This window comes from Stegastes partitus, unplaced genomic scaffold (assembly GCF_000690725.1).
Source record: "Stegastes partitus isolate 25-593 unplaced genomic scaffold, Stegastes_partitus-1.0.2 Scaffold1317, whole genome shotgun sequence".
NCBI lineage: Eukaryota > Metazoa > Chordata > Actinopteri > Pomacentridae > Stegastes > Stegastes partitus.
The window spans coordinates 189934-207925 of record NW_007579048.1 but is presented as its reverse complement, the minus strand read 5'-3'; the positions used below and the strand labels follow the sequence as shown (position 1 = coordinate 207925).

Below are 17992 nucleotides of genomic sequence, written 5' to 3'. Positions count from 1 at the left end.
ACTGGGTTAGGGTTAGCATTAGCTTTGCTAGTATGCAGCTAACGTTAGCATTAGCGTTGCTAGTATCCAGCTAGCTTTTGCATTAGGTTTGCTAGCATGCGGCTAACGTTAGCATTAGCTTTGCTAGTATGTGGCTAGCGTTAGCATTAGTTTTGCTAGTATGCAGCTAGCTTTTGCATTAGCTTTGGTAGTATGCGGCTAGCGTTAGCATCCCTGTTGCTAGTAGGTAAACTGTCTCTGAGTGTTCATGCAAACACAAAGTAGTAGTAGTTATGTAATTGTGGAACTGTGGAGAGCCAACATGCTCCCTGTGTGCAGAGCCGCAGTGCTCCCTGTTTTCAGAGCCGCCATGCTCCCTGTTTCCTGTGTGTGTTGAGAGCCGCTGTGCTCCATGTTTCCTGTGTGTTTTGAGAGCCGCCGAGCTCCCTGCTTCCTGTGTGTGTCGAGAGCCGCCATGCTCCCTGCTTCCTGTGTGAGAGCCGCCGTGCTCCCTGTTTCCTCTGTGTGTTGAGAGCCGCCATGCTCCCTGCTTCCAGAGCCGCCCTGCTCCCTTTTTCCTGTGTGTGTTGAGAGCCGCGGTGCTCCCTGTTTCCAGAGCTGCCGCGCTCCCTGTGTGTGTTCAGAGCCGCCGTGCTCCCTGTGTATGATGGTTATTTAGCTGATTAGTAGCATGGGATTTTTTGCATGCCTGAAAACTGTGGTCTCTGAGTGTCCATGTAAGTGCAAAGTACTGTTATGTAATTGTGGAAATGTGGAGAGCCACAGTAGTAGTGTTTTCTGCATGTTACCAAGGTATGTAGGTAAATGGCTCATATTATTAGCATCGCCATTACAGCTAGCACAGTAGAAATTCAAGCGGTTGTAATTGTAACTTTCCGCCAGTGCTGTGCAGAGCGGTGCGGCGCACCGTGAGAGAGAATGATGATCATTTAGCTGATTTGTAGCATGTTGCATGTTTCTGCATGTTTTCCATTTTATGTGGTTAAATGTCTCGTTTTATTAGCATCGCCGTCACAGCTAGCAGAGGGCTAATTGTAGCGGTTGTAACTTTCCGCCAGCGCCGCGGTGTGCAGAGCGGTGTGGCACGATTTTGGAGTGCTGTTCATGTATTAGAAGTGAATGGGTTTGACAGCACGGCCAAAGCGGCTGTGGCGTCCTGTGTGAAAGCCGCGTAGTGATGAGGGATGCTACGAAGTGGTGCTTTTCTTGAGTGTGTGTGAGGAGAAATTTGCAGAGGGGACATCCGTGATAGTGAATGATGATCATTTAGTAGATATGTAGCGCTGTAACCGCAGGCAGCTACTGCAATAAGGATAGTGGTGGAAAGCAGCATATGTAGAAGTTCTGTGGCTCTGTGCATGGGGGTTGGTTTGCTGTGATAGGTTATACATAGGATATATAAGGATATACTGTCACGTGTAGAAATGAAAATACGGTTTTGTTTTCAAATGTACATGCTGTGTGTTTTCTGTTCATGAAAAAAGAGGAGGAAAAAAAACATCCGTTTTCCTTTTGGAGAAATGTAGCATTGAAACCGCAGAAGTCACAGAGTTACTGTGTTTTGTGGCGACACACTTGTTTGAGCACAGTGTAGCCACCACGCAGCATCTACCGAAGCCTGCAATGTGTGATGTTTAGAGACTACTGGTAAACTGCAGCATCTAGCGAATGTGTAGTTTTGGACTGCTTGTGTCTTGCACTTTTACATTTGCATTTATTCCAAAGGACAGTGCATGTGCTATGTAAGAACACTGAGTTTATTCATTGTCATCATTCCTTCCTGTATATATTCTTCTTCTTCTTCTTCTTCTTCTTCTTCTTCGTAGTAGTAGTAGTAGTAGTAGTAGTATGCACATGTTTAGTGCTGCTGAGAAAGATGTTGCTGCTGTAACAATGGAAATGTCCCCAGGTGTGGGGAGCAATACAGGATTTTCTTATATTATCTTATCTTAAAATGTTCAGCAAGTTAAGTGTTTTGTCAGTGAGAAGTTGAGAGGTGCGAGCAAGTAAGACAGTGGGTGGCACTGGTGGTACAAGTAAACAATGTAAGTGTGGAGCTTTGATTAAGCTGTTGTGTTGTAACTTTCAGAGATGCCAAGGCCCACCGCCGCTCCCAGGCTGCCAAGAGGCGGATGGAGATCCGACGCACTCGCGACGTCGAACCCCAGCAGCCTGCCAGTCGCAGCCATTCTTGTAAGTAGCTAAATTGTACATGAATTACATTGTATATTATGAAGAGTTTTATTTTACATGTGTTGTGCCAGTCACATGTGTGATATATCATATGGACAGAAATTCATGCGGTATGATATGTAAAGGATGGATGTTCAATATTTCTGTATTGTGTGTTTTTGTACCAGGCCGTGGTACCGGTCACCGCCACGCTGTGCGGAAATGGCCAACTTCACTCGTGACTGGACGAAGCCACAAGTTGGTCATTCCAGCCGAGGCGCCGGAGAAGAAGGTATTACTATTATTATTATATATTATTATATTTGTAGAGCACTGGCACATAATAGCAAAATGCTGGTGTTATGATTTGCATTCTAACAAATGTTGTCGTTACAGTTCGTTCTTCTCGTCGGCGACTCCCATCTGCGGAGCATTGCAGATGGGATTGTTGCAATGCCAGAGGGCAAGCTGTCCTTTGGCGTAATGTCTACACCGGGGGCCGCTGCTGCCGAGTTACGGGCAGAGCTCATGAGCACCGTGCTGCCAAGGAAACCAGACGCTGTCCTTGTGCAGGCCCCCGCAACAACCTGACTGCTAGCAGGACCGCAGACTTGGGCAAATTTCTCTCAACTGTCTGCAGCCAGCATGCCAACGTAAGCATAGTTTAAAACTTTGTGGTTGTGAATGTGTTTGTGTAACAACCAGAAATGAGTTTTCTTTATGCAACCTCAACACCACAAATGAGGTGTAATAAACATTCAATATGGACCAGGTGATCAGAAACTCTAGGTCACTCAGGAGAAATGGGTACCGTACAGCAAAGGTGACAAACGACACGGACTCAGGAGCTGAATTTAAGGGTAAGATTAAATGTTTATTCTTTCATCTTTCAATTATCCCTTCTTTTTTGTCAACTGCATACTCTTTAATAGTAAAACAACATTCAACAACTCTAATGATGATGCGCTCAACTCCACGTCATGTATCTTGATTTCTTTTTTTTTTTTTTTTCAACGTCACTGTTTAAAATAGTGTGTCTTACATTAGTCTTAATATTTTGCAGGCTGTAGTAACCGGGGGTTACATTTGCACTATACACATTTATTTGCAAGATATGATTTCTGTAGAATAATGTATGTGGTTGATGTGGGAAGTGTTTGAACGATAATGAGCAAGAATGATGTTTTGCAGGTGGTTGTGACGGATTTTCCGCCACGCCTCAACGTCGACTTGAACTTGCAGCAACACCTTCGCCCAGAGTACCATCGCGTTGCTGCTAGCATGGGTATGTACAATAGTAGTAGATAAAGACATACACACAGCTGTGTAGAGACTTCTGTAAGTGTAGGCAAAGATATTGAGTAGTAATCGCTATGACATGAAAAAGAATGTTTACTTGAGCAGACATACAGTCGAAGATGTACATGTCTGTATTTCATAATGGCTTGTTTGTGCTTTGAAGGTGTCAAGTACTACCCCGTTACCGAGTACTTCCCCATGAGCAATTTGGAGTTGTGGTGCAGGGATGGTGTAAGTATAACATGATGTTGCATTGTGGCGAATGGGGAATTGTATATTGCAAAGCACAATGACAAGAAAATGAAGTTAATTATATGTGTTGGTGTTCATTTCTGCAGGTACATCTGTCGGACACTGTGGGGATGCCTATCCTGGCACAGTTACTGTGGATGGCTTCTTACAGGGTGAGTGTGGAGCACTGGTTAAATGTCAGAGTTGTTACTTAGTTGTGCGTGTTTGTATTGTGTAATTTATCATGCATATATGTGTTTTTGGTACATGCACTGTGTATGTGTATATGTATGATATGAACAAAGCACGCTGCAATTGTGCTGTGTGGATATGATAAAGAAAAAATATCTATCACTATTTTGTGCAGGTTCTTGAGCCACCAGCACCCAAACCGCAGACCCCACCCAGACAGGCAAAGTGTGCACCATCCCAAAGGATTGTAGTCACAGGAGAGGTCATCAAACGGGATCCCCCAGCCAATCCGTTTGAGTGGAGCACTGTCTGGTGTGGCCGGAAGGTAAGATAGTTTCATGCATTTATGTGATGCCGAGTGTTAGTCATGAGGAGTTTGTGTAGAAGAATGTTGTGCAGTTATTGTTATGGGGAGAAATGGCGATTTTGTGGTGAACAGTATAAAACTACAAAGGAGTACAAACATGTGTTGACTGTTTATCAAATGTGTTTGTAGGTGGAGGCAGTTACAACTGTTGCCCAGGTGTGCCCCCGGACGTCCCGTACCCGTACAGCGAGCGCGACGGCGACCCAGGAGGTTGGTGCATCCATTCATTGTATGGTGGTTTTGAAATGTAGCATGTGGAGATGTGTCACTGTAATGGGGGTGATAGATGGAATGTCAGTGTCTGTGTTCTGTGTTATGCAATGTCTGTGTACCTACATGACTTATGCATTAGTTGTAATGATTGCTTTTGTAGGCGGAGGCGGTTCCACTTCATGAGCACGTGTGTTCCCGTGCCTCACCTCGCCATGTTGCCATGGAGGTGTCTGTGACACCAGAGGTGTGTAAAGTTTAATGTCAATTTATTTGTAATGCAGTACATGTTTAAGTATGAACCTAATGTGAATATGCTCATTATTGTCAATTACATTCCTTGTCTGTTATGAATTTTACATATGTGTGTAGTTACACGTGTTTGATGTGCAGTTGATTAAATGCTTTGCTTTCCAGGCGGAGGCCGCTCCAGGTCTTCACTCCACGTCTGCTGTGCCACTGGCTGCCAGGTCTGAGGGGGAGGAAGGAACGCAGAGCGCCGTTGACGGGACCGGCAACCGTGAGTGGACCGCTTTTATTGTACAGCAATTGCCGTCGACTGTGGTTCCTCACATGCATGTTCAAGATGCAAGTTTTGCTGTTGATGTTCCTGCATTCAGGTCTGTGAGGGGTTCGTTCCACCAGGCGGACGCACGTTTTGTGTACGGTGGTGTTCAGTGTATGGCTATAAGTTTAGCAGCCATGGCGAGACATACAATTGACAGTGTGTTCTCGTGGTGGCCTGACACCATCGATGAGGTTCTAGTTTTAGGTGACGGGTTGTATACAAGGATACGTGAGAGCGGTGTGCTTCCCGTTGGGACAGTTTATCTGTGTGTTCCAGACTTGCCAAAAGAGTATGTTTTTGCTGGACACACATTTGAGTTTGAGTATGGGGACTTTGTAACTGGTGACGTAGATGTTGTTGACGGAGAGTTGATTGAGGCAGGTGTGCTGACAAGTTTGAGGACTGGTTTGGAAAGCATGTGTGCAGCGTATGACACATGTTTTTTGACCTTGCAGGGCAGTACGTGTGCCATTATTAGGCAGGATGGGCGGTACGCCATTTTTGACTCTCACACCCGAAGTGCGGAGGGTATGATAGATGAATTTGGCTCAAGTGTTGTCTTGTATTTTGGTAGCCTTGAAGAGGTGTATCAGCACATCTGCACATTGGCTAGTGGACTCTGGCAAATGCAGAAGGAATTTGAGATTGCGGGTGTTTGTGTCATGTGTGTTCGTAGTGAGAAGCCTACTGTTTTGACAAGTAAAGGTTATAGACCGTCACGTTCAGTGGAAGTTGGTTCTGGGAAGAGGCAGAGAATTAGAGAGCATCTTTCTAAAACAAAGTTTCAAAGTGCTGCTAAAAACAAACATTAAGATACAGGGAATAAAACCAAATGGACAAAACGCATAGAATAAAATGGGAATATCAGAATGCAAAGGATAAACCCAAAGCAGGAAGACATGGTGAAATATATTTAATCTCATATCTGCACCTGATTATTATTCTATAGGAGGGAAAAAGTGCTCTGACTCAGTTGTATTTCTTTAAACCAACCATAATTGTATCAGGCGGGGTTAAACGAAGGCTGCAGTGTCGCTCTGAAATTGTGACGAGGGAAATTGTTTTAGTGGGACATTTGTTTGCCGAGTGCACTGTCATTAAAATATAAATAAAAGGTCTCACTGCATGATCCCATTCCCAAACAGTAGTTTAAGAAAACTTCAGTGAAATAGGAGAAGTGGAAAAAAAAAAAAGTGAGAAAGCTTTTAAAAAGAACAAGATGTTGATAGAATATTACAAGAGATGTTCTCTATGCAGAGGGAACCATGGAGGAGGAGGAGGAGATCAGCGAAGGACAAGTCACAGACCTTCTTGCTGATGTGGATGAAACTGCATTAACCAGCAGCGGCCTTCGGCCCTCCACCATGAATCGTCCCAGCAGCTGGACTGAAAGACGACGCAGCGCCAGGATCTGGAGCAGAGCCGGCAGGAGTCCAAGTGGTCGCCCACAAATCTGAGTGCCGTGAGTTTATTTAACGAGCTGTTCATGTGACGATTTCACACAATGAGCTCATTTAAAAAAAAAATCATAATAATAGAGTGTAATTATGACAGATTTCTGAAAAGATTTGTCTGTGCAGAAAGAACAACCAGCTCCACAGTATGACTGCAACACTGCAATATTTGTATAAATAAATAATATTAGTCATAATACAATATTTTATGGAACATCAGCACTAATACTGTGTTCCTTAGAGCTCAACTTTTTAAATTTTTATCTTCAAAACACATTTCACCTGGGGAGCCATTTTTAACGTTTTTTTTCCAGACGTGTAATTTCCACAGCCATGCAGTTAGGTAAGGAGACACACAAAATTGTTCCCAGCGGATGCAATGGATTACTGCAGCAGAGGCCAAATGATTAATTATTGGACCGAGAAAATGGACAAGAGTTCATAATTTTGAAAAAAACAACAACAATAAACAGTGGTATTGGATCCCCAGAAAGTCCTTGTAAGCATCAGTATCAGTATTTCCTACTGGAAGTCTTTAGTCCACATTTCATCAACTTTTGTCTAACGTTAGTACAAGGTGTGACATGACATTTACTATTGGCTGTGAAAGTTATATTTGTGGAGACAATGAGCCCTTAAAATGGCATCCAAGAAAAGATGTTTTTCTTTTTTTCTTTTTTTTTTGAGGGTTAAAAGATAGAAGTTTCCAGTGGTGAAGTATTTTACAGAACTTAGATTTGGCTCCAAAGTACCAAAAAATAAACCCAGCAGAACAGAATGACATATGACTTCTGTGTCAACTGACACAGACTGACCCAGAACAGTCACACATCACACTTTCAAATACAGAAATTTACTGACCTGCCACCAAAACACTCTTGTGGCGATAAAGTAAAGAGCCCATCCTGCTCCAACCTGTGCAACTACGTGAAAGCTCCATGTTGAGTTTTATATTTCCCTCGAGTTGCTTTTATTCATTGTATGTATTCCAACGTGTGAAATACTTTTTATTTGGAATTGCTTGTCTTGACCAGGACTATCTGGAACAAGACATCTCAATTAGAGGTGTTGCAATATACTTTTACTGACGATAATGGTGATATTTAAAAAAAGAAGCACTGATATTATGATAATAATGCACAAATTTTAATATTATAAACACAGTAACTATCTGGTTAAAAGTCAAACACTTGGACACGGTACGGTTATGATCACAGATTCTCTCTCCACCTCACTACTTCTGATTCATTTTTCAAAAACACAGAACAGAGTAAGAAAAGTCAAATATGAATTCTCAGTGGACAAGAGTTTCTGTAGAAGACTGAAGACAACTGATGATGAGCAGCTCATGCAGATGATGTCAACTGTTGTCTGTTATGTTCAGCACTTTGTGTAACATTCTTCTCTCAACAAGTAACTCCAGGAGCTCCAGAGCAGTCAAGTAATACCAAGCTCAGTGAAATCTTTCTTAAATGTCATGTGCCATATTAAGTTTTAGATGCAGAGGAGTAAAAAACAAAACCAACATTTGTCAGCTTATGTCTCACGATTTGTACTTTTCTTTAGGTAGCTTCTCAGGTTGCTGATATTTATTGCAATGAATGCGCCGTTTTTTTTTTTGTTTTTCTTTTTTTTAAAAAAACACCTCTGGAATTCGAACCTTTTGAAACTGGATTTGCCTTTGGTTACCATGGAAACCACTAGTACATTTCTAGATCCTCAGTGACTCTGACCTGCGTAAAGATGTCCGCTAAACTGCGGGAGTTCATGAAATGTCATCGATATAAACGTTGAGAAAAAAACAAAACAAATCAAAGGGCAAAAATTGACTGGAAGAGTCACACGTAAACTGTTTCATTGTTCTCAGTAGTTTGTGGGATGTGTTTTCAAGCTAAGGTTGTCAAAAAATGCACAAAACTATACAGTGGAGATTCATCCGTTACTGCTACTTACTTACTGTCTTTTTTAAGCTAATGTTTTCAAGATCAAATATATTTTAATGCTCAAAATAGAAAAGGATGTTTTTTTATTCAAGTATTTGCATCACGAGTCGTGCTGTCAATGCTGGTATTATTGCAGTTTTGGTGGGTTTCACTGGACTTGCTGTCTTTATTTGATTTTGTCAGCGCTGCTTCATTGGTGGACGACTCTGTGGCTGAACAGACGAGTCACACGGGTGGTGAAGTGAGCTCGTTGGCAGAGGTAAGTCCTTTTAACTTGTAACTGCTGTGTGTAGAATTTAAACTCGTCCTGTTCTGACTACTTTGGCACATCTCAGGCGGTTGTGGTTACGTGTCCACTGGCTGCTTGGAAACATCTGCTGCACCTACCTTGTTAGGGAAAAACCCTTGAAGGCGTGAAGACGAGAACAATTCCGTTACTGTCTTCCGAAACAAAATGACAATTCAGTGTGTTTACTAGATTTTAGTGGCAAATGTCAGATAAAACACTTTCAGATTTTATCATAAAGAAAAACGTCAACTTTGAGCAGCCAACAGAGGTGTCTTTATAGCAGCAGACCATACTCTGTTGTCCAGTTTTAAATACACGCTGAAAGTGATGAAGCCCTGTTACCGAGTTCCCTCTCATCCACATTTCAGCCAGCAAGTTGTAGCAGCCCTTTATAGACAACCACAAGCTACATCTATCCACAGCTTATCACAACATGCTGCCATTCTTACAAATGATTGGTGAACATCTAGTTTCTAAAGTCGCACCGTATTGGAATTTAAATGTAGATATGTTTTTTTATATTTGAGAGGCAAATGGTTTGAATTTACTTCTGTAAACGTATTTGTTATTTGCAGTTTGCTACAACTTCCTGCCATATTGACAGGCTTTTATGAGAAGACGCAGTCGTAGTCTGTTCGGTGAACCTGTGTTTATTTTGAAAAAGCACTGTAACTCTTTGTATTTCTTGTTTTCATTTGAACATTATGAACCATGATTTCAAAGCTAAAGGAATGCCCGACCATGATTGTTGTGTACCGTCACATCCCAACCTCTCCCGTGTCATTCGGAAGCATTTGCCATTTGCACTGCTGTAAAGGGCCCTTTGTCTTTCCATCTGTTTTTTGCTTCAAAGGACCAGACCTGCAAGAATCCACACAGATGTCTTGATGAGGGAGAGAACAGTTTCAGTGACGGAGAGGTGGCTCAAGCGACCCAAGCTTAAGAGAAACCACATTGTTATGACCGGTGTGGAAAGACGTTCAGGCATTGTACAGACTGAAAGATCACTTGCTCGTCCACACTGGAGAAAGGCCTTACGTCTGTGACCAGTGTGGGAACGCTTACATATCGTCAACCAATCTGAAATGTCATATGCGCATCCACACTGGAGAAAGGCCTTACCTCTGTGACCAGTGTGGGAAGGCTTACAAACAGTTAAACAAACTAAAAAGTCATACACGCATCCACACTGGAGAAAGGCCTTACTTCTGTGACCAGTGTGGGACGGCTTTCAAATGGTTACACGATCTGAAACAACATACGCGCATCCACACTGGAGTAAGGCCTTACATCTGTGACCAGTGTGGGAAGGCTTACAAATGGTCAACCAGTCTGAAACATCATATGCGCATCCACACTGGAGAAAGGCCTCAACTCCGTGTGACCAGTGTGGGAGGAGTTTCACACAGCTCGCCCATGTGAAATAAGCTAAATTTGAACTGTATAAAACAGGTGGTTATTAATAAATGTTTTGCAAGAGTTGACATGAAACTGTCTGTATAGCTTTCATGTACCAGCAACATAAATTAGCAATTTGTTGGTCTACTTTGAGCGACAATCACATGAGTACACACACTAACACCATGCAAGAGTGAGGCACCAATCACATCTTAATACAACAATATAAGACCACGGTGAACTGAGGCATCTTACAACACTGTGCTGCTTTGTTAAATCTGAATGAACGGCAGAGCAGAGTGTATTTCAAAAGAGTCGCCAGTAAGACTAGTGTAGCCCAGTAAGGCTGTGCTTAGTTATAGTGGTGCTTTGGGCTACATGCAAAGGAGAACATGATGCTCTCAGTTACAATGTTAACATAGAAATGTTTTGCAGGTCTAATATTTGATAGGTTTACAATCTTAACTGAACATGCTATCATGCTATCATCAAGCTCAGCTGAACAAACCGACATTACTAGACACATCGTATAGATCTCCTCCATGCAATTCATTGACTATTTCTGGAGATATTTTACTTTTGACAAAGAGTTGCCATCACTGCGCCCACATGCAAACACAGAACCTGTGTTTGTGTCAGATCTCACGACTTCTCCAATCAGATTGTTATCACATCACTTAAAAGTGTGTCAGTGAGTTTTTTGATACAGTTTTATATCACATATATAAGTTATTTCATTGCCGGTGGTAACAGTGGCCTTGATGACGCTGATACTTCAGGAGAACGAAAGCCTCAAGGCTAAGTGTGCACCGGTTCACCGCACGGCATTCTGGTCGTTGTAGTCCGTTTTTGCACTTCTTCGATTGTTACCACTGCAGAGGGTAGACATGACTGCGACCATGATGTCTTCGGGCAGCACCATCCTGCAGACGTCTGAAAATGATAACGGAGGTCTGTTGTTTAGCTCAGATATTATAAACATATGCCGAGTTCACTGTGCTTTGATGCCGCTGGTCTTAACGACACAAACGTTAGCTAGGGGGGCAGATTTAAGCTAGCAAACAGGCTAGCTAGCATGCTAAGTAGCTCAAGCTGAGTTGTTAAGTTACAGATACAAATGTACAGTATTTGCCTCATATAAATAGTGGCATTGTTGGTCGGTTTCAGGAAACAAGAGGATACCGTGTCCGCTGCACGGCTGTAAGCGGGTGTACGCAGACAAGAGCGCTCTTGAGAGCCACATCCAGGACCATGAGATCCCGGCGCAGTCTCTTCCTGGTGAGCGAGACAACACACATCTTACTTTGTCGTAGTGGGAAAAGCACCGATGTGTGAATGACTACTGGAGGTCCGCCTCCTGTTATGGCTGTGACACCCGATGGACCTGAGTTACCATTAATGGTTAACTCCACTCGTGCCTTTCAGGAATTCAAAATGTCTATGTGTTATGTGAAAAATGTCTATTCTACTAGTTTCTGGATTGCTGTAGTATAATACAGCAGGACCAGTTATTTATGCTCAGTTAGGTCTTGTGTCTGTAGGGGATGGTGTAGGTGGCAGTGGTAAGAGGAGAAGTGGGGGCTGACTGGAGCTTTGGGGCAAACTGAATTTGTGGCCAGTTTGTAATGCAAGCTCTGCACCACTATCCATTGAACTAGTCAGAGTGACCTTGTACATATCTGGAATATCTGGATAACTAGTTAAATTTAAGTAATAAAAGATATCTTAAATTAGAGGGGGCACTGGGATCTTTCTGCGTGGAGTTTGCATGTTCTCCCTGTGCAACCTGGGTTCCCTCCAGGTTCTCCGGCTTCCTCCCACAAGTTCAAAAACACGTTGAGGTTAATTGGTGATTCTAAATTGTGCGTAGGTGTGAATGTGAGTGTGTTTGGTTGTCTGTCTCTAAGTGTAGCCCTGTGATAGACTGGTGACCTGTCCAGGGTGTCCCCTGCCTTCACCCTAAGTCAGCTGGGATAGACTCCATCTGCAACCCTAGTGAGGATTAAGCGGTGTGTAGATAATGGATGGATAGATAATGAATGGAAATGACATTGCATCTACCCATAGTTTCATCAGAAGCAACAGCAAGAGACTGCTTGCTTTTTAAACAAACTGTTACCATCATGTCAAAGCAGCCTGAAGCCAAGCTCCAGTAAAGTTTGACAAGAATGATGAATGAAACTCTCATTCTCTGCAAACTCCTTGCTATGATCTTTGTATTGACAAGGCAGCTGCCTTTACTTCTGTTCCTATGTATCAATTGCTTTGTTGGACCGATATCTAGTGGGAAGCCTCGCTTTAGCAGCATCATGCACAGCAGTTTAGTGTAGTCTTAATGACATTTGAAATACATGCAGTTAATATTTTAGGCAATCAAAACTAACTTACAGATGTCTCCAGCTGTCATTTTGACTGGTCAGAGTTATGTTCTAGATATCTTGAATAACAATTCTCAGTAGTCACAGTGTAATTACACCTTGTTAAATTATGTTGATAATGATTATTTAAGGCACAGTTGGTCAGCACCGTTGCCTCGCAGCAAGAATGTCGCCGGTTCGTGTCCCGGTGGGGGCACCAGGGATCTTTCTGCATGGACTTTGCATGTTCTCACTGTGCAGCGTGGGTTCTCTCTGGGTTTTCTGGCTTCCTCCCACAAGGTCCAAAAACATGTTGAGGTTAATTGGTGATTCTAAATTGTCTGTAGGTGTGAATGTGAGTGTGCTTGGTTGTCAGTCTCTAAGTGTGGCCCTGCGATAGACTGGTGACCTGTCCAGGGTGTCCCCTGCCTTCACCCTAAGTCGGCTGGGATAGGCTCCCAGTAACGTCACGAGTTCTGGGACATTGCTGTCTTTTTCTTCTATCCATAATGGCTGTAAAGAGATCCACTTCTCATGCAGCTCTGCTGTAGTCCATGAAAGGAAAATATGGATGGTCTGGGTTTATTAAAATGCAGTCTTGACTTTTTATATTCGCTGTCATAATTAGGACAAAAACGTTTAAAAGGACAACAGCAGTATCAGTGTGACAAGAATTTCTCTCCTCAGGTAAAGTGTTGATGTGCTCCACCGTTGGCTGCAGTGGCTCCTTCCCAAACATGCAGAAACTGATGGAACATATGAGACATCATCACAAACCCAACTTATTTTTCCAGTGAGTTGGCCTGTGTTGTACATTGACTAATAGCTGGTGTGCTGAGAATTCATTGTTGCAAATGTTTTGAGTCACATAGTGTTTCTTCTGTTTCTTCTGTAGGTGTGAGAGCTGTCGCACCAAGTTGCGGTCCTATCGTGGCCTCCTGACTCACCTGCACACCTGCTCCAAGGTACCACGGAGCAGAACAAAGCCTCCTGAACTGACACTCCCTTCGCCTGCTGCTGGGAACCACCCAAACGTGACCGCCACGGCCATGGATCAGCAACCCCCACAGCTTGAATCAGTGTCTGCAGCCCAGCAACTACCTTCTCAAATGCCAAACCAAGATGGATCCTTTCCCACTGCAGTTCCACAGCCAGACTCTGCTGGACCCCCTCTGCTCGGTCCACCCATCTTGCCCCTCCCTGAGGCTTTCCCTCCTCAGCTTGCTCCCCCACAACTCACTGAGGCAACTCACCAGCCTCTGCTCAGGAATGAAGCCTCTAATCTGCCATCCTCCCTAAACCTGGATGGTCCAAAAGCAGCATCTGACCGCCCTGATGCCCAGGGTCTGCAGCAAACACAGAGCAGGTCTCATGAGTCTGTCCACCCTGCTTCAGGATCAGCACCTCACTCTCCTCCTGGGTCAACAGCTGTCTGGAAGAAGAATCAAGGTGAGCCTGTCCTCCTGCTAAAGCTGTAGCCAGCAAAGTTTGGTTGCATTTTCCCTTTCATAGTAATCTGGTCATCATAGCTATACAAAGCCTGAGAGAATCACTCAGGCTGCACACGTGTTGTTCCGTTTGTACATGTAGCTGTGTGACCCTAAAAACAAAACCTGAATTATGCAAATTGTGGACACACAGCTATAGATTTTACAGTTGCTTGGTTCTTATTGTTATATTACTTTCTAGTTTGCTTTGAGTCCTTTGGGAGGACTTTGTTCCATCAGCATATACGCATTCTGTGCGTGCACACTGCTGCTCTTATAGCACAGTGGCAATGCGGTGTCAGATTTTTGGCTGCACATACACTTCTGCAGAGGGGTCTGTGTAGATTCTCGTGTAATTAGGCAAATGACAAAATGTGCATCACACAGACACTAGCAGACCATGGGAAGTTTATCACCTGCTTAAGACTGGTCTAAGGGTAGTTTGTAGTTTCACATACCTGTGCACTGAATAATGCAGACTGTGAATGTGGACAGCAGATGTATACATAATTCCATTCATAAACTATATTGTCTGTTAGGTAGACGCATCGCATTGCCCGTCCTGTCAAACTGTGAAAAACACACAGGGTTCCTGTTGACGTTTTTCTAAGGCTGTGGGGTTGCATTTTTAATCAGTTATTCCTGAGGTGTTTTGAATACAGTTAGCACTGGATTTCTGGGGAATTTAGAACGAATTTAGAAAGTCAAGCAGTGAAGTAAAGTTCCCGTCCTCGTCCTGTTCTATACTCATGTCACAGTGAAGCATCTCAAACCATGTTGAACATATTCCTGTTAAAATGGAGCAAGATAAAACTAACAGTTCATCCACTGGTGTATGCATTTCAACCAGTACGATGTGGAAACCGTGCAGTGGGAACTTTACTTCATGGTTTGTCGTAGGCGTTTTTTGTTTGTTTTTTGCGGAAAAAGCCAGCTGAAAGGACTCATCACAAAGGGAAGAAACATGAAGACGATAATGGAATTGTAAATACCTGAGGGTTGTCTAAAGTTTGGAGTGTTGACTGACTGCTTTGAACCTAAAGTCAAGAAAAATGTTTTTTAGAGGTTTGCACCAGCTCTGAGCTCTGGTGTGTAGTCTATGGTATAAAATGACGTGTGTTGAGAATACTTTGATGACCGGGTGCTTCAAATGATTGTAGTTCTTTTTGTTTGTTTGTTTTTCTGACAGTCATTTTGGTTGCTGTATTGTAAAGCCTAGCTCCCATTAGTCTTTCACTGTCTGTTTTTAACTAAATCTGCGAAGGTAACCAACCGCGTGACGTCACCTGTTTTTGTACTCCAAGATGGCAGCACCCATTGAAGAGAAGACACAAAACAATCTTCTTTTTCCTTTTATATGGTTACGTTTGTTTGACACAGTGGAAATATATGTAGTGAATTATGCTAACTTGACTGAGTGCTTCATTTTTCTTAGTTTTTTGTTTTTTTCTTTCCCACTGTCGCTGACTACTTGCTCATGGGAGATCCAAAGGGAACTTTGGATTGTTGGGTTTCCTGTTCTAAATTTGTAAAGTCTTCATCTTACTATTTTAAGTGTTATGAGATAACATATGTTGTGAATTGGCACTATATAAATAAAATAGAAGTGAATCGAATAATACATTGGTGGCAGTTATATAAACTTCAATAATCCAGAGTATGGCTGTGGAGTAGGGACACTAAGTGAAACCTGGATATCAATCTGGATTTTTTCTGTGCTTTTCAGGGCTTTGTGTGTCTTACTGTGTGTATGAGGGCACAGTGAGTGCAGAGGGTAGAGGACAGAGAAGGAGATGAAAGATGCTAAAGGGCTGTCAATGCTAAGATAATATCTGATATTATTTACCCCAAATATACAAATAAAAAAAAGAAAGTCTGTTCGAAAATGTAATTAAATATTTTCCTGTCATATGTAGAAGACTTCTAAACATTGATGTAGGACTAATGTCAGTTATTGATTTGATATCAGCCACAACTATCAATAATTGTTATCCACCCTGAATGGTAAATGGTCTGCACTTATATAGCACCTTTCTACCTCGGTGGTACTCAAAGCACTTTACAATGTTTCCTATTCGCCCATCGGGAGTAACTTGGGGATCGAATCGCCAATCAGTCAGTGGGCAACCCACGCTACCACCTGAGCCACAGCTGCTCTAAAATTTCATATTGGTGTATCTCTAAAGCAGGGGGTTGTACTATGACAATTTCAACAATTTCCTTGAGGTACCCTACCAAAGGGACCAATAAAGTTCTATCTAATCTATGAAGCAAGTTTAACATAGCCAGGCTTTCTTTGTGTATGTTGGCTCTACAAAAACAAACCCCCTGTCAAAGATAACAGGTATCATGAAGGTGGTTTTCAGCTTTCTTTGTTAATTCAGACTTTCTGCTTCAAACACTGCACATTCACATAAAAGAGGGCGTTTAATATGTCATTTGACTCTAATGCACAAAATGAAACCATTGTGTGACCTACTTCAGTCAATTGGTTGTTGTAATGGAGAAAAACAAGAAATATAAAATGTTATGATGGTATAAAGTGCTGCTAATGCAAATGATACAAGACAACAAAGCTGGTTAAAAAAAAAAAAAAAAAGATAAAAACTGTTAAACATGTTAATATATTTGTTTTACCGATCAATACAGCCGCTTATTTCGAACAGACAGCTGCACATTAAAGTTGTTAAACTTTAAACTAAATATATTTAAACATGATCTTGTATTGAAGTGCATTTAGGGTTGACAGTGTCCCATAATGCAGGATGTCACTTGAATTTTTGGCCAAATCAAAGTGAAATTGTTGTTACTGATTGAATCTTCTCTGTAATACATACCAGTAAAATAATAAATGTTCTGATCTCTGTTAAAGCAAGCTATTTACTGTGTCATTGCTATTTTTGCCCAATCAGCTACACAGACCCTCACATTTCAAACTCTGCTCCACCTGCCACCTTTTGGAAAGCTGAATTGTCCATAATTTTTACTGCAAGTAACTGCTTTAACATTTCTGTAACAATTAGGGTCTGTCAGAGAGAGTACCCAAAACCTCATACAGTGTTGATGTGGTTCTTGTGATTTGATAATTATCTATTTATTTGAAAATAATAATTTGTCCTTTCATGCGTTAGGTATATCCTGCAACAGACGCATCCTGTGGGAGCACACCAGAGGGCGCTACACCTGTGTGCAGTGTGGACACACTGTAACCAACCGCAAGGAAATGACTCAACACATCAACAGTCAACACAGTGGTAGCAAAGCTGCAGAAGACACAACAAACTCTGCCAATAACACATAATGTGGAAACGCTCATTTTCTGTGTCTGTCGAGGTTTTAGACAAACTGAACACTGTTTATGTCCAGTATGCTTTTACTATGAAGCGCCTGCATGAGTGAAGTCGATGTATAAAGTGATGATGTGAATTTTTTCTGGAAAAAAAAAACGTTTTAATTAGCAGATTGCTGGGTCACAAACAATGTGCTGTAGAGTTGCTGTCATTTATTCTGGGGATACTTGACTGAAGGTTGTTGCCATCAGATGTTTTGAACTACACAACATTGCAGCACCTGAATTGCTGGTGAAGATTTGGCTATTAGTGACACATTTGTAGATCATAAACATTTGATGCTCTCTTTCTCAATTAACTACAACACAGAGATCAACACTGATCAGACATAAATCATTGTGCAGTGTTGTTTGTTACAGATAGGATGGAAAAGCAAACTTGACTGATGTATTTACTGTGTGTGTATTACACAGACATTGTTACTCCTTCACATGATTTGCTTTATTAACCTTTTCTCCGATTTTGTATCAGACCAATCACAGGATACAGCTGCTGTTATTCTACAGTTTGTCAACTAATCCAATAAAAGAGCTAAACCAGCAAAGTATGTCTCTAATTCTGTACTCTATGCACATCCCTCAGCCTGTGTAATCTTAAACTTTCAAAGAAATTTCCTAAGACTGCATGTGTTTGGGACTTTTGGGAACAATGTTGTACCCACAGATTAAGCAGTGT

General features: G+C 42.2%; 1 protein-coding gene across 1 annotated transcript; it reads left to right on the top strand.

Annotated features, from left to right (window-relative positions):
* Window positions 1-10727: 10727 nt before the first annotated feature.
* On the top strand, window positions 10728-17861 carry znf414 (zinc finger protein 414). Its single transcript, XM_008298437.1, has 5 exons — window positions 10728-11074; window positions 11291-11401; window positions 13168-13273; window positions 13376-13929; window positions 17099-17861. The coding sequence occupies exons 1-5, from the start codon at window positions 11011-11013 to the stop codon at window positions 17266-17268; spliced, it is 1005 nt and encodes a 334-aa protein (XP_008296659.1). The 5' UTR covers window positions 10728-11010; the 3' UTR covers window positions 17269-17861.
* The last annotated feature ends 131 nt before the right edge of the window (window positions 17862-17992 follow it).

Excerpts from the sequence above, each read along its gene's own strand:
- znf414 (XM_008298437.1), top strand. The coding sequence starts at position 11,011 with ATGACTGCGACCATGATGTCTTCGGGCAGCACCATCCTGCAGACGTCT. Across the intron at positions 11,402-13,167 it reads CCCGGCGCAGTCTCTTCCTG|GTAAAGTGTTGATGTGCTCC; the intron begins GTGAGCGAGACA and ends TTCTCTCCTCAG. Across the intron at positions 13,930-17,098 it reads TGTCTGGAAGAAGAATCAAG|GTATATCCTGCAACAGACGC; the intron begins GTGAGCCTGTCC and ends TTCATGCGTTAG.